The sequence below is a fragment of the Abramis brama genome (genome assembly GCF_963993115.1).
Source record: "Abramis brama genome assembly, chromosome: 7".
In the NCBI taxonomy this organism is placed as follows: domain Eukaryota; kingdom Metazoa; phylum Chordata; class Actinopteri; order Cypriniformes; family Leuciscidae; genus Abramis; species Abramis brama.
The window spans coordinates 6,248,929-6,263,781 of NC_139969.1; the positions used below are offsets into that span (position 1 = coordinate 6,248,929).

A 14,853-nucleotide genomic window follows, 5' to 3' on the forward strand; every position below is an offset into this window, starting at 1 on the left:
TGAGATTTCTGCACAAGGAGTCTGACAACAGCCAGGATGATCTGATCTCACCATCATCGAGTCCGTCTGTGATTACATGAAGAAACAGAAAAAACTGAGACAAACTAAATCCAGAAGAACTGCGGGAACGTCTCCGAGATGCTTGAAGAAACCTTCCTGCAAAGCTACAGTACTGTGAAAAGTACTGGCACTTGTGTTAAAATGCTGTAAAGTGAGAATGCTTTTAAAAATAAAATCACAAATTGAATTTATTTATGATTTAGCTTAATTCAAATCAATATATGGTGCAACGACCCTTTGCGTTTAAAACGGCTTTTGTCCAGGTACACTTGCACATAGTTTTTCAGGTAGCTTTGCAGGAAGGTTTCTTCAAGCATCTCGGAGACGTTCCCGCAGTTCTTCTGGATTTAGTCTGTCTCAGTTTTTTTCTGTTTCTTCATGTAATCACAGACGGACTCGATGATGGTGAGATCAGATCATACCGGCTGTTGTCAGACTCCTTGTGCATACACAAATCTCACTGGATTATTACAATTAATGGCAAAAAGAATGTTTGGAAATGTAAACTGATATTTCCTACTGACACACTACAGCAAAAGATATAAATAACTGCCTTAAAACCATTTTGGTTTTGGGTGTGTGTGAACACATTTGAGTGTTAGAAACTTTGAAGGGAACGAAGTTAGTTAATGACGCCTCCTGTTGGTCAGTCATAAACCCTAACTGGGCGATCAGGTTTCGTAAATAACCGGATATACCAAATAAATAATTCAGGGCTATCAAGTTTTGAAGACTGGCAAAGGGGACTTAATTGCTTAATTGCTTTTTACCTGACATCTTTGAAAGATAGATGCAATGATTAATGCATCCATGGCCACTGGCCAGGATATAATTATAAAATATGACATGATTTTAAAAGTGACCTATAACATCGACTATGCAATAATAGTTGCATAATAGTCTGTAAAACTATTGGCTAAGTTACAGACACTCATGAAAAACTGATGCCGCTAATTATCTGGGAAACATTTTCTAACAGCCGTCAATGTCACTGTTTGTGTCAAACAAGTTGTGAATTTGTTGTCAACATTAAAACAGGAGATCATGACTTATCTGTGCTCAAAGTGATGCTCGGAGTGGTTTCCTCTGTGAACGAAACTTCCAGGATATGCTTTTTTAAAATTAGTTGTTGCGTTAAATCTTACCCAGATACAATAGTGCTATTTTCTGATTGGCTATTGTGTAGCCCCTTTTTTTGATTGAGAAATACAATGTGTGGCGGCGGGAGTGCGTGACAAAAGACCGAAATAAGTGACTGTCTAATGGAGCTGTCTAATGGAGACACTAGAGAGCCCTGTAAATAAATACACGGACATGAGATATTAATCTGGGTTTAAGGTGTTTTATCATTTACTTGTATGTAGTAGTTAAGTGTCGTCTAAAAGTAGCCCATTAGAAACATTTATCCCAGGAACAACGCTTTCTTTTGATCAAGTTATTTTGCAAATGTTTTTCCTCGTGCTTGGTTAAGTAGACGCTCTTGAAATTCTAGTAATACATCGAAAGGTTTATCCCATAGACTGTAGGTTTATCCTCACCACCACTGAACGCCTTAAGTCCTCTTTTTTGTCAAAACTGTTAGTACCGTTTTCAGTGGCAAGATGGCGGCATTGAGCTGTTCTTTTAACCGGCGTTGAAATTAAATAATGCCGCAGACAAAGAACACGCACCTAACGTTAGTCGAATGTAAAACTATAACAGCGGATGAATTCTATAAAACCGTCCCTTTAATTCCCATAAATATCACAGTTATAAATAACAAGAAATGATTTTAACAGCACATGAAAACAGATATCTACAAAGTCACAGTAGCACCATGCATGTTCATAAAACCGATAATGACATTTAGTTAATCAGGAACACAAATGCAACCATTTCACAACCTATCCCTAAACGCTTACAAACCATACTCACTTCTAGAAGGCTGAATTGTCCTTTATATTCAAATACCTTTTTTTTTTTTAGCAAAACCCTGCCTCATACGGGGTGCTTCTCCAGCAATAGTGTCCAAAAAAAGCGTCATTCAAATTTCAAAACATGACACTACACAGAGACACTCGGAAGCAGGGTCAAACATTAACTTTTGCCACTCCTCTCAAATTCTAAGGCCATATTTCTTACTGTCCATGACATTTTTTTATTATTATTTTCAGCACTGCATGTCAAGTCAGTGTGGGTCAGTTTTACAATTCGATTTAAAAAATGTATTATGTTCATATTTCTGTTTTTATTTCCATTACTAAAGCTCAAACAGTGCTAGCAATGCCAATGTCATGAGTTTGATTCCCAGGGAATGCATGAATGCATATTTGCCCAATTTATATGTGCATTTGGTAATGGGACATGTTAATTTTGGACCCTGCCCCGAACAACACCATATTCACATTCATCTGAGCATATAGATCCAGTTCACAGTTAGTGCTTGATTGAAACCAGATACATTAAGTCATTTAGTAAGACCAGTTTGATGTGCTTCTTTCCTAAATGTGTGGCAATGTCCTCTTAACTCATGGTTTTGTCATTACAAACCTGAGTGTAAAGGTCTCATTAATTAAACAGAGAGAGAAAGATATAAAGATATTGGCTCAGATTTTCCCCTTTTAATTTTCTGTAATCTCAAAGGAACATGCGACATTGTGTGACGGCCTTATCATGAGGCAGGACAAGCTGGTGGACTTCGGCTCTCGTGTTATTAATAAAGTCAAATAAAGTGGCATTGTTTAAGTCACGCTGAGGGAAGAATGTCGATTACAGGGAGTCCTTGTTCCTTCAACAGGACGTCAGTCTTTATTGGAAGGCACTGGAAGATTGAGACGGCGAAGGGTGGGCAGAAACGAGGAGGGAATCAATCTTGACTAGTCCGTCTCTTCTCCAGCTTCTGTTTAAGCTCGTCTGTGAGGCCTGAAGGGAAGAGAATTTCCTAGTCATATATTAAATATCCAGTCATATTTTAACCGTCATGTTCTGTTAAGACTGATTTTACTTTCTGTATGTTTGGGGTCCCAGAGAATCTAATGCACATAGGGGAAAAAAATATACACTACTGTTCAAAAGTTTGATGTCTGTTTTTTTAAAATGCTGATGAAGATTTTTTTTAATGCTTTAAGAAGTCTCTTAAGCTCACAGAGGCTGCATTTTTATTGATCAAAATACAGTAAAACAGTAATATTGTGAAAAATGATTACAATTTAAAAGAACTGTTTTCTGTTTCAATATGTTTTCAAATATAATTTAGTGATCAAAGCTGAATGTTCAGCATCATTACTCCAGTCTTCAGTGTCACATGATCCTTCAGAAATTTCTTTCTAAAGAAACATTTCTTGTTATTATGTTGAAAAACGTTTTTTTGGAAACCATCAAATATATTACAATTGAAACAGAAAACAGTTCTTTTAAATTGTAATCATTTTTCACAATATTACTGTTCAAAAAGTTCAAAAGACGACATTTATTTGAAATAGAAATGTTGTGTTAATAAATCTCTTTACTGTCATTTCTGATCAATTTAATGTATCCTTGTTGAATAAAAGAAAAAAAATCTCATCATCCTCAAACTTTTGAACTGTAGCGTGTAATTAAATAAGTTATATATATGACGGCGATATCTCATATATATAACTTAAATAAAATATATATACATATACAAATATTTAAAAAAAACCAAAATACCTAAATAATAATACTAATACTAATTGTTATAATTAATAATTATATTATTGAGATTATTTCATATTATTGATATTGTTTCTTACTAAGTCAATTTATAAAAAAATACAATAAAATTCAGAACCAAAAACAAGTTCATTGGAGGGGTTAAAAGTGCCTTGGGCTCTTACTCTGAGAGAGAGGTGAGGGAGACAGAACCAGTCTTCTCATGGAGTTGGACGGAGAGCCAGAAGGGGAAAAGGATCGTTGTGAGGGACTGGGAGATCTCGTCTGTGGCCGCAGCGTCCATCTGTCTGTACCTACTGAACGAACACACATACTCTCACTTAGTCAAGAGAATCTGGAGTGAAAATAGGCCGGCTGTACTGTATATTGATCTGGATAAAAGCATTCGCTAAATGACTAGCACACATTGACGTATAAAGTATGTGCAGTCCTAGATCTAGTGTTCAAACATAGCCAGCATTTTCTCAATCTTTTCACAGTGTAATGCAATTCCTACAAGCCACAAATTGCTCAAACACAGATTGAGACTTGTTTCATACTTGTGCAGCAAGATTCACCACAGCATCCAAGTGCAACTGTTCCTGCATGTTATTTGGCAGGGGCATTGAATATAAAAAATATCTGTATAATAACACGTTGGGTTTGAACCTGTGGCCTATGACCAAAACAGCAGCAGATGCCGTCGTGTGAAGCATGAGATGTGTGGTACCTTGTTTACGGGGCAGTGACGGAGCTCGAGAGAGAGGTCCAGCGGGAGCGCAGTGCAGGGTTCGCTCTCCATTCTCATCGTTGGATGACACAAACGCTACAGGAAAAGGAAATTCAGATGATGAGTTCAGTGCCAAGCAAACTAAGTGTCATTTTATGGCCCAGTTTAACATCATGTTTGTGACGTACTGATGTTCTCCTCATAAGGCTCCTCTAATATGAAGGGCTGAAGAGTCCCGGCCGTTTTTTCCACGAGTGCATTGATGACATCATGCAGTGTGGGACAGGGGATCTGGAGGAAGAGGCCAAAAAATAAGAGGAGGAGTGAGATTTCCCCAAGGACAAGGTTGATGTTTTCCCTTAATTAAGAAAGTCTTTTGCACGTACTGGGTTTTCCACGTCGATTATGTAACCACCCTGCTGCTTCTGTGTCACTCTGTAATGCCTGAACACTGATCTGAAAAACAAAACAACACAACGGCTCTGTTGTAAACACTAGTGAGCCGACTTCAATTCTATTAGGCCGTTTATAATGACACAGTGCAGTGTGTTTGTTAACTGAGTCTGACACTACAAGTAAATAACATTTTCGTTAATAAAAAAAAAAAAAAGCTGAACTAAAATAAAATATAGTTAATTAAATGAAAAACTTAGAAATGCTATCAAAAGCATTTGTCTTGGCAAAATCTAAAATAAGTTGTAGTACTAAAATGACTAAAACTGAAACATAATTCATTCTAAAAACGACAAAAGCCCATAACAAAATTACTAAAACTAAATTTAAAATGAAAACTGAAAACTGAAAAATAAAAGCTAAATCTAAATATTATTAAATACTATATTATTAAATAAATGATACTGAAGTTACACTGATCCAGTGATCCAGTGTCATAGTGAATGAATCCATTGAATTTAATTGGAATTCCAGTGATTGTCACACACACACACACACACACTTGCTTGCTTAGTCTAGAGAAACTGGAGTGAAAATAGGCCGGTTGTACTGTATATTGATCTGGATAAAAGCATTCACTAAATAACAAGCACACATTGACGTATACAGTATGTGCAGTCCTATGAGTATGAGGACATCATAAAATCCAGTGATGATATCAAAATAAATAAACACAGGGAAAATTCAGTCATGTCTATTTAGGACGTCATAATGAAATCCAGTGATGATGTCACAATGGCCACTTATAATGAAATGGTCTCAAGAACACATTGCACTACAGGCTTTTCGAGAACAAATTCAAGATGCCATATTGGGTCAAATAATGTCAACTATAATTAATTCAGTAGTGAATGTTTTTCCACTGATATGTGGAAATGCTTTGTATATTTTATGCTCCACTGGAATCAAGCATCCCGTCTCCTGTGCGCTACACTTCATGAGCACTATTTGTGTAGTGTGCAGAGCTGCTGTTTATAAATATCTCTAATAATTCACTTACGATGTTCCATCTGGTTTAGGATGCTGCTTTATAAGTCACAGGCCAATGTAAACACTAGACAGCAAGGAGGCTTATTAAGTTTCAGAACAGAGCTTAGAACAAGTGTATTTTTGTAGGTTGCTCTCAGTAATAAATAAAAAGAGAGAGAGTTTCAGTGTTTTTACCCGTTCAGGTCTTGTCGTGTGGTGACAGCGAGTGAAGATCCGTCCCGGCCCGGTCTGAGTAGCATGTTCCCACAGTCCGGATGTCTTTCTAACAGCACCTCAGCTTCAGTTCGAGAGACAGGCCTGAAACACCTACCAAATAACACACACAAGAACATATTTGTCTCAAGTATCCACTAAGAATGACATTATTCACATCGGTTAAATAAGTAGATTTTGCTAAAGGTTTGTGCTTTTAATCCAATTCCTGTCAACAATATCAAGTCTAAAAATGCCTAGAAAGGCTAAAAATAAAGTACAAAAATAAAAAAGATTTTTGTAACGCATAATAAGAACTGAAACCTTAGTAACCTTAGTGTCACTTCTAACAAGAACATGTTAACGGCAGTAGCAAATACAGAATGAGAAGTTATGAATAACAAATCAACCACACCGCATATACCTCATAAAACATACAAATAATGATATAAAACACTGTATAAACACTAACACGTCTAGTTTGGCTGCATTTTATAGTTCTGAGTAATGCCATGTAAAATAAGAATCACACGGAAGAGATCGTTTTTATTGTTTATTTTTATAGCTGGCTAGGTCACAGTGTTAAATCTATTAAATATTTTAGCCGGTTTTTATCACGTAGGCAAAAATCATTAAGAAAAGTAACACTATAAGGGCAATAACTGATGTTTTAGCAATGGATAAACACAGAGACGTTCAAGAATGTCATCTCAGACCCTCTCCACAAACACACTCGCTCAGATAAACAGAGACTCACGCAGGTATTTCCCCCACCAGCGGGAGCGAGAGGGGGGATGAGGGGGCTCTGGAAGACGCACGTGCCTTTCGGCGCATTTTTTCTTTCTCCACGACTTCCTTCAGCATGTGCAGCTGCCCGGGCAGGAGGGTGAGAGTCGTGGGCACGGCCAGCTGGAATCAAACGCACAGCATGTGACACTCTAATTTGCACGGTTAAATACACCGGCCATAGTGCACGGGGACTCTGATCCCTTTATCTATGAAAACATGTGAGCAGAATCACTAAAGAAACGAGTGGGAGATGTTTCAGGGTGTTGTATTAGACGGGACTGATGTAAAGCCAGTGGATTTGACGGTGATACATACTTTTTATAAGACCTGATCATGGCACATTTACTTTATTGCATTACTAACATCCAACTAAAACTGTTCGAGGATGTGTTCACACTAGTAGTTCGATTCTCTTGGTTATTTTAGTCCAAAAAAGAAAGTGATACATTCTGATTCATCTTTTGTTACATCAACTCTCTTAAATGTCTAAAGTCCAAATAAAGTGGTTTAATTATTATTAATGATGAAAGAACACTAAATCAAGACAATTCATGTTTGGCCATTTCAAGATTATTGCTATTAGTGTCCAACTATCTGATTAACAGAACATTTTGTCTAGTGTCAATTGTCACATGATCTTTCAGAAATCATTCTAAAATGCTGATTTAATGCTCAAGAAACATGTATTATTATTATTATCAATGTTGACACATGCATTTGTGCTGCTTAACATTTTTGTGAAAACCTTGATACATTTTCTTAATTTTTGTAACATTAAAAATGTCTTTATTGTCACTTTTGTCCAACTGAATGCATCCCTGCTGAATAAAAGTATTAATTTCTTTCTAAAAAAAAAATTAATTTTTTCACCAACCCTAAACATGTAATAAACGAGCTAGATATCAGATATTCAGCCATTAAAAAATACATAATGGTCGACCAAATTCTTCCCAAACTGAAAGAAACAACATTATCAGCTGCATTCTTGGAAACTGGTCATAAATCTCAAAGCCTCCTGCAGTTCAAAGGTCTCAGATCTTAACCAGCTCAGAACAGCAATATTATTCAAGACTGCGTGCAAAAAAAAGAAAGAAAGTCTGATCAAAATGACCGATCGTTTCGCTAGATAAGACCCTATTCCTCAGCTGGGATTGTGCAGAGCCTTTGAAGCACTTCAAAGCCCTTTGAAACTGCATTGATTTGGACTTCAACAATTTGGTTACCGTTTAAGTCCATTGTGTGGAGAAAAATCCTGAAATGTTTTCCTCAAAAAACCTAATTTCTTTTCCACTGAAGAAAGAGTATTGGCATTGGGGTGAGTAAATTATCAGGAAATTTTCATTTTGAGGTGAACTAATCCTTTAAGCCAGCATTCCCAGGAAAGAATACATGTTAACGTGTTTTAAAAAAAAACAAATAGGCTACTCATTTGATTGAACTCACATCTACGACAGAGTAGAGAAATCCTTTCCACAGCTCACGCGCCTCGAGATTTGGTGCCTAGGAGGAAAGAGAGAGACATATTGGCATTAATTATATTATTAACTATAAATCAATGCAAATATTTCCTTACACTACTGCATTACATTACAGTCATATAGTATCTCACAGACAATTAGATCTCCATTACATTTATTGATTATCCAAGATGACTTACAAATGAGGAAAACTACAACACATTAGTATTTGTGAATTACATTTTCACAGAACTTTTATTTATGCATTTCTTTGAGGTATGGAAGGGCTGCGTATTGGCTTTGTAAGAGGAAGTATCAAAGTACAGTGACAGTCAATGTCGGGGAAAGTGTTTTTCTGCCTCTTTCTGTTGGTAATCTCTTAACAATCTCTCTAGCAGACCTCTGATCAACCCTCATTCCCAACGCAAAGTAAACCAAGAGTTTCCTGAGCAAAGACTATAGTACATTCAACGTCTGATAGTGATCCTACACTGTACAGTAAGTGCTGTTCAGTCTTGATCTGACCATTATATGACCCGGATCTGCCTGGAAGTGTTATTACTGGCATCAGATGTGCTGAGCATAAACAAGAATACAATAATGGTCCATGAAACCAAAACTCTCTATAGCGTGTCGAAAGGTAAATTCTGTATGGAGAAGTTTGTAAAGAGTGAAAACCCCACATTTGCTCATTTAGGAGAGTGTGATGGGATTGAGACGTGCGTGACTGTCTCATTGAGAGTCCAAGCTTTTTATTTAAAGAAAGCGCTTGTCATTTTAGAGTGTGTTCACACTTGACAGGTTTTGGTTGGATTAAAACGAACCCTGGAGCGATTGCTCTGTTAGTGTGGTTCATGTGAATAAGTGTGACCATCCGATCCCTGGTGCACACCGAACAAGTGGACAGAGACCCGGCTGAAATATGATAGCAACACGGACCAAAAGCATCTAAACAAACCAAAAACAGGACGTGGTGTCACAAGACCTTCAAATGGAAAGAATGCTCAAACAACATACCTGGTTCATCTCATCATCAGGATACGGTGCCTATTACAGTTCAGTCAAGGTGTCGGAAACACATATCAGTGTTTGTGTGTGTGTGTGTGTGTGTGTAACTAAAAAATTCCTGGCACTGTTTTGACTCCACACATTTTATAAGCTCTTCATGAGTTCTCAACTGGTAAAAATACCATCATACGCATCACACAGCATTGTTTTGGACGTTCGGTAAGTTCCGACGCAAAATATGTTATAAAAGCCGGGTGTTTTTTGTTTCGTATCTTTAGGTTCGTTAAGATTCGTGTAGATTTCGCTAAGCTAATCAGGAATAAATATATAATTTCATTTTTTGGTCCAGACCAATACAACCAAGAGAACCGAACTATAAGTGTGAACACACCCTTAGTGTATGATCAGTGTTGGGGAAAGATACTTTTAACAGTAATGCATTATAATATTGCGTTACTCCCTAAAAAGTAACTAATTCGTTAAAAGTAGTTAACTAAAAAGTAACTAATTAGTTACTTTTTATGGAAAGTAATGTTTTACATAATTTTTGCGTTACATTTTCTCATCTCGCCTTGGCTTGCATATTTGTTTTTTTAATAAAACAACAACAACAACAACAAAGATTCTATTTTTGGCAAATGTAAAGGCCTTTTCAAAACAAAAGTAAAAATGAATAAGCCTCAGGCTGAAGGAAATGCAAATTCATGTCTGCTGTCATTCTGAATTGCAGAAGAAAAGAGAAAAAACAAGATAAAAAGTTCAACACTCTTACTTACGCAATTAAAAAAACAAAAAAAAAAAAAACACAAATGTGATGTTTATCTGAAGTCACTTTTGCTCAGTATGGTTGAATTGGATCATTGGACATTGGTTAATAAAGTGATATTAAATACAAAGTATATGTGTAATTTAACATTAAATTATTGCAGGCTTGCATTATATTCTAAGTTTGCATTTCATTGTTTGTTTTTTATTTTATTTTGAGGAACACTGAATCTGTATTTGTGCAAGTGAGATGAGTAAATGCAAGTTTACATTTAGTCTAGAACTACTATAACCATCATGTTTACACAGCGCACACAACACCTCTGCACTTACTCCAGATTTCTCTCAACATGGGGACAGAAGAGCTGTCAGTCAATAAATGTGAAGTATCATGCATTACTTATTTGAAAAAGTAACTCAGATATTTTGTTGTAAATTTTTTAAAAAGTAATGCGTTACTTTTCTAGTTACTTAAAAAAAGTAATCTGATTACATAACTTGCATTTATTGTAATGCGTTACACCCCCAACACAGTGTAGAATATACATCAGGCGGTGTGAGAGCGATCTGTGAGCGATCTGTGGGTGTGAGCCGAGATTAAGAGCATGAGGGGAGTGAGATGTGTGTGTACTGACAGACATTTGATACTCACAGTGAGCTTGATTTCTCCATCCTTCATGCGGAGGTTCAATCTGGCTGCTTCGAGATTCCTATCACGACTTGGGTCATCGATCAGAGACACAAACCCACTCAGATCCAACTTCTCTACATACTATTTAGAAAACACACACATACAGAGCGACATTTAAAGGAACAATTCAACTAGAAACGCCTTTTCAAACCAGACTGACTTCTGTGAAACACAAAAAGATGATTTTTGTAGAATGCCTAACGTCAATGATTTAATTATCATTTTAAACAATAAAAAAATGAGTATTTAACAATAATAATAATAATAAAACAATAATAACTTATTTAACAGAACAACAGTAAATTGCCATACTAATATTTATGTCTGTCTTTATTTCTTTGCTTTTAAATGTTAAACTATAGCGCTTTAATTGTAGAGGAAATTATTTTAAATAAATATTTTTAAAAATGCTGCATTTTTTACCCCATATGGGTCACACTTTTCAGGTTGAAAAAATAAAAATAAAATAAAAATGATAAAAATACTTAAAAATCACATCCCTGCTTCTGAAACCATAAGAGAGCGGTGTATGAATCCATCTGAGAAGAACAGACCCAAATTTTAGTTACTGTTTACTGGAAAACACCAGCTTGGAAATTCTGCCTAACATCTCATTTTGTGTTTCAAAGAAGAATGATATACATGTTTGGAATGGAATGAAGGTATCAAGGAAACAAGGAAATAGTAATAACATTTTTGTTTTGAGGTGAACTATCCCTTTAAAATTAAAAACACAACTCAGAATAACACAACAGAATCTTTGAATAAAAGAGTCTGCCAAAAGAATGATCAGTAGATGAAGGCTTAAATTTGGGTCTGTTCTTCACACAAAGAATAAACACACGAGTTCATGATCACGTTCCATGAGCACAAGTTCCCACACAGTGTGATCCTTCAGCATACTTTGGATGTCACTTTCTCTTTTTTCCCTCTAGATTAACCTTCCCATCCCTGCCTGAGGTTAGGTTGAAACTGCTATCCTGATGGGTTCAGAGCGAAAATCAATACAGAAACCACAATTAAGTCGAGTCTGATCAAACTCGTCTGCCTCCCTGCCATCTGCTCTCTCAAGGCTGGGAGCGCTTATGGAGATGATAAGGTTACGATGGACTTTAGACTCGAAGGGGATTTGCAGAAAATGTCCTTCTAGATCTCTCCTAATGCGTCACAGATTGATAGAGGATTGTATACATCTGTATGGGTAGCAAACCCCTGAATGTGTCACTCACATGTGTGTCCTTAGAGTTGTTGAAGAAGTATAACGTGTTTCCACATAAACAGGTCCATAAACGACGAGCCACCTGCACCGAGAGAAAACAACAGCAATTACTCAACATGCATAATAGTTTGACTTTATTGCACTATATATAAAGACACAAAAGTGACACTAAATCATCTCTCTCTGGACACACAATGTTGACGTGGTAATGCTCTGGCAGTGAAGCAAATGGCAGTCATGTCTGCATAGATTACCACTCTTCTGTCTGTAATTCTCTGCTCTGTCTGGCTCAATCCTGATCTCAGTGGCAGCTCATGGCTCCCCAGGGCACGGGTTTCACACACACACACACACATACACACACACACACACACACACACACACACACCCACACACCGGCCCGGAGCACAGCTGTCCTAAATCTGAGACCCACCCCCCTCCACACCCCCGTCATACACTGTGCACCTGAACCCCACTGAATATTCCCTCCTGAATATACGCATGGTGTATGTGGCCCTCTTTGTCACCTTTTTTTTTAAAGAATTTTTTACTTTTAATATTTTAGTTTAGCGCTAATGTATGATATTTTAGTTCAACAAATATTTTATTTGTGTGTATACATATACACATATGCACGCACATATGTGTATGTGTGTGTATACATGTGTGTGTGTGTATATATATATATATATATATATATACACACACACACACACACACACACACACACATAACTAATGTTAACTAATGAACCTTATAATAAAATGTTATCCCTTCATTTTTAGACATCAACATTTTTTTTTGACATCAACATATAATAAATGAAACATACTTATATAAAAATAACGACCAATGGAAAATAATTACATCTAGAAAGCATATTTTGTAAATCACTGAAATTAAACAAACGCTTGTTTTGTAAAGTATTTAGCCTACTTGGTTTACTAAAACCGTGCATTATGCACTGACAATAAGGCTGGCTTGTAAATCATTTCTAATCTGCAATATGTATTAACCAGATTAGTAACTTTAGTGTGTCAAAGTTGCATGAAAACAGAGTCCACAACTGTGCACTGCAAGAGTCATGCACCACTGATGAAGACTCTCAAAACACTGGAATGTTCAATAATCAAATGACAATTGACATCGTTAAGCTGTCAGCAGCAGAAAACACTGAACTCCATTATAATAACGTGATTCGGAGAGATGCTAGTGTCTGGGAACGAATGCTTGATGATTCATATTAAAATGACGCTGTATCATATTAATCCCACACTTTAGACTGCATGTGGTCCGCATTAAGGTGTGTCCACCATCACTACCACAGCAGCTGCCGAGAATTTAAAGCACCCAACAGGCAAAATAAGAGCTCAAATATGAGTTATGGCATTTCTAGAGCTGTCAGACAGCGGCATAACGCATGGCACACAGCAGCAGCGTCAGCTCATTCATCTATTTATGTTCAATTAAAATGCAGAATCAACATTTGAGTGGTGACATGGCAAACTGATAATATTTAGACAGCTGATCCATGCAAACCTCGCCCATATCCACACAATACGCGCGTAATAATGCCTGTGCCATGCGTCTCATATTCCGCTGCGCGAGATGATATGATCAAATAAAGTATTTGACATGTCAAAATGACCGCTCACCTTCTCTTTCGCTCCTCTTTTCTCCAGGAATCCCTCGTAATAGCAGGGCGGCAGCTGCGCTTTCGGGTTCCCGGTGCGCGGGTTCGCGGGCGCAGCCGCCATGACTCGAGCAGCTCAGCCCGGTACTGACACACATACACACACACACACTAAAGAGGGACAAAGAGCCGCTGGATGATGTTACTGCCTGGGAAACGACACGCCTTCTTTGGGTGAGAGATGGATGGCACACTGGATATGCGTGATTAATCTCGTCACTGACACGCATTCAGGGGCTCAATACACACACACACACACACACACACACCCGAGAGAGTCAATATGGCATCTGGGATTACATTATGACCCGCAGGCACCCGTAGGCTGGACTATCCTATTTTATGTAAAGTATGTGAGGTTATAATAGCCTACTGTTCATTTATTGATGTTTATATCGAAGAGAAGAGTTCACTTCTACTGTGATTCAGTTGGTACTGTAGCCTGTAGTAGGCTAGTAGCCTATATTATATTATGAATGTACATAAAAAGAATAAATATGATCAATATATACATATTAAAAAAGCATTCAAATATAATTATAAAAATATGTATAATATAAACATTGAATAAACAACCTATTTTTATATTATGAATAACACTCTATTAATGAAAACATTTTTTAATATTTTTTTTCAGGTGTTACATTTTATGATACACACAATTCAAAAATATATGCCATACATTACTATTAAAACAGTATGAAATAAAGTAGTGCCTTCTAGCAAATATGTTCTTTGATCTACTCAGTTATCAAATGAACACCAAATTATTTAATAAACCATATTTATTATTATTATTACCATTTTAATTTTATAGCTTAAATTATTTCATATTTAATTTAATTCATTGCATTTTTAATACGAATACATACCGTTCAAAAGTTTGGGATATGTAAGATTTATTGCATTTATTTGATCAAAAATACTGGAATATTGTGAAATATTATTACAATTAAAAAATAATTGTACATTGTTATATAACTATATATTATTATATAATTATGTAACTGATATATTTTAAAATGTAATTTATTCCTGTAATCAAAGCTGAATTTTCAGCATCATTACTCTAATTTTCGTGATTCTTCGATAAATAGAAAGTTCAAAAGAACAGCGTTTATTTGAAATATATATTAATTTTTTTGGTAAAATTAT

General features: G+C 36.3%; 1 protein-coding gene across 1 annotated transcript; it reads right to left on the reverse strand.

Annotated features, from left to right (window-relative positions):
- Nucleotides 1-1,392: 1,392 nt before the first annotated feature.
- On the reverse strand, nt 1,393-14,165 carry stap2a (signal transducing adaptor family member 2a). Its single transcript, XM_084119734.1, has 11 exons — nt 13,661-14,165; nt 12,016-12,087; nt 10,748-10,867; nt 8,309-8,365; nt 6,834-6,985; nt 6,059-6,190; nt 4,828-4,897; nt 4,630-4,732; nt 4,442-4,537; nt 3,897-4,028; nt 1,393-2,961 (listed from the first exon to the last, which is right to left on the reverse strand). Exons 1-11 carry the CDS (start codon nt 13,760-13,762, stop codon nt 2,906-2,908), a joined length of 1,092 nt encoding a protein of 363 aa, XP_083975860.1. The 5' UTR covers nt 13,763-14,165; the 3' UTR covers nt 1,393-2,905.
- Between the last annotated feature and the right edge of the window lie 688 nt (nt 14,166-14,853).

Bases quoted from the DNA above. Each gene is read 5' to 3' on its own strand.
- stap2a (XM_084119734.1), bottom strand. From the start codon at position 13,762: ATGGCGGCTGCGCCCGCGAACCCGCGCACCGGGAACCCGAAAGCGCAG. The intron at 12,088-13,660 runs GTGAGCGGTCAT...CTCTCGGTGCAG, and splicing joins AAAGAGGAGCGAAAGAGAAG to GTGGCTCGTCGTTTATGGAC. The intron at 8,366-10,747 runs GTGAGTATCAAA...CTTTCCTCCTAG, and splicing joins ATGGAGAAATCAAGCTCACT to GCACCAAATCTCGAGGCGCG.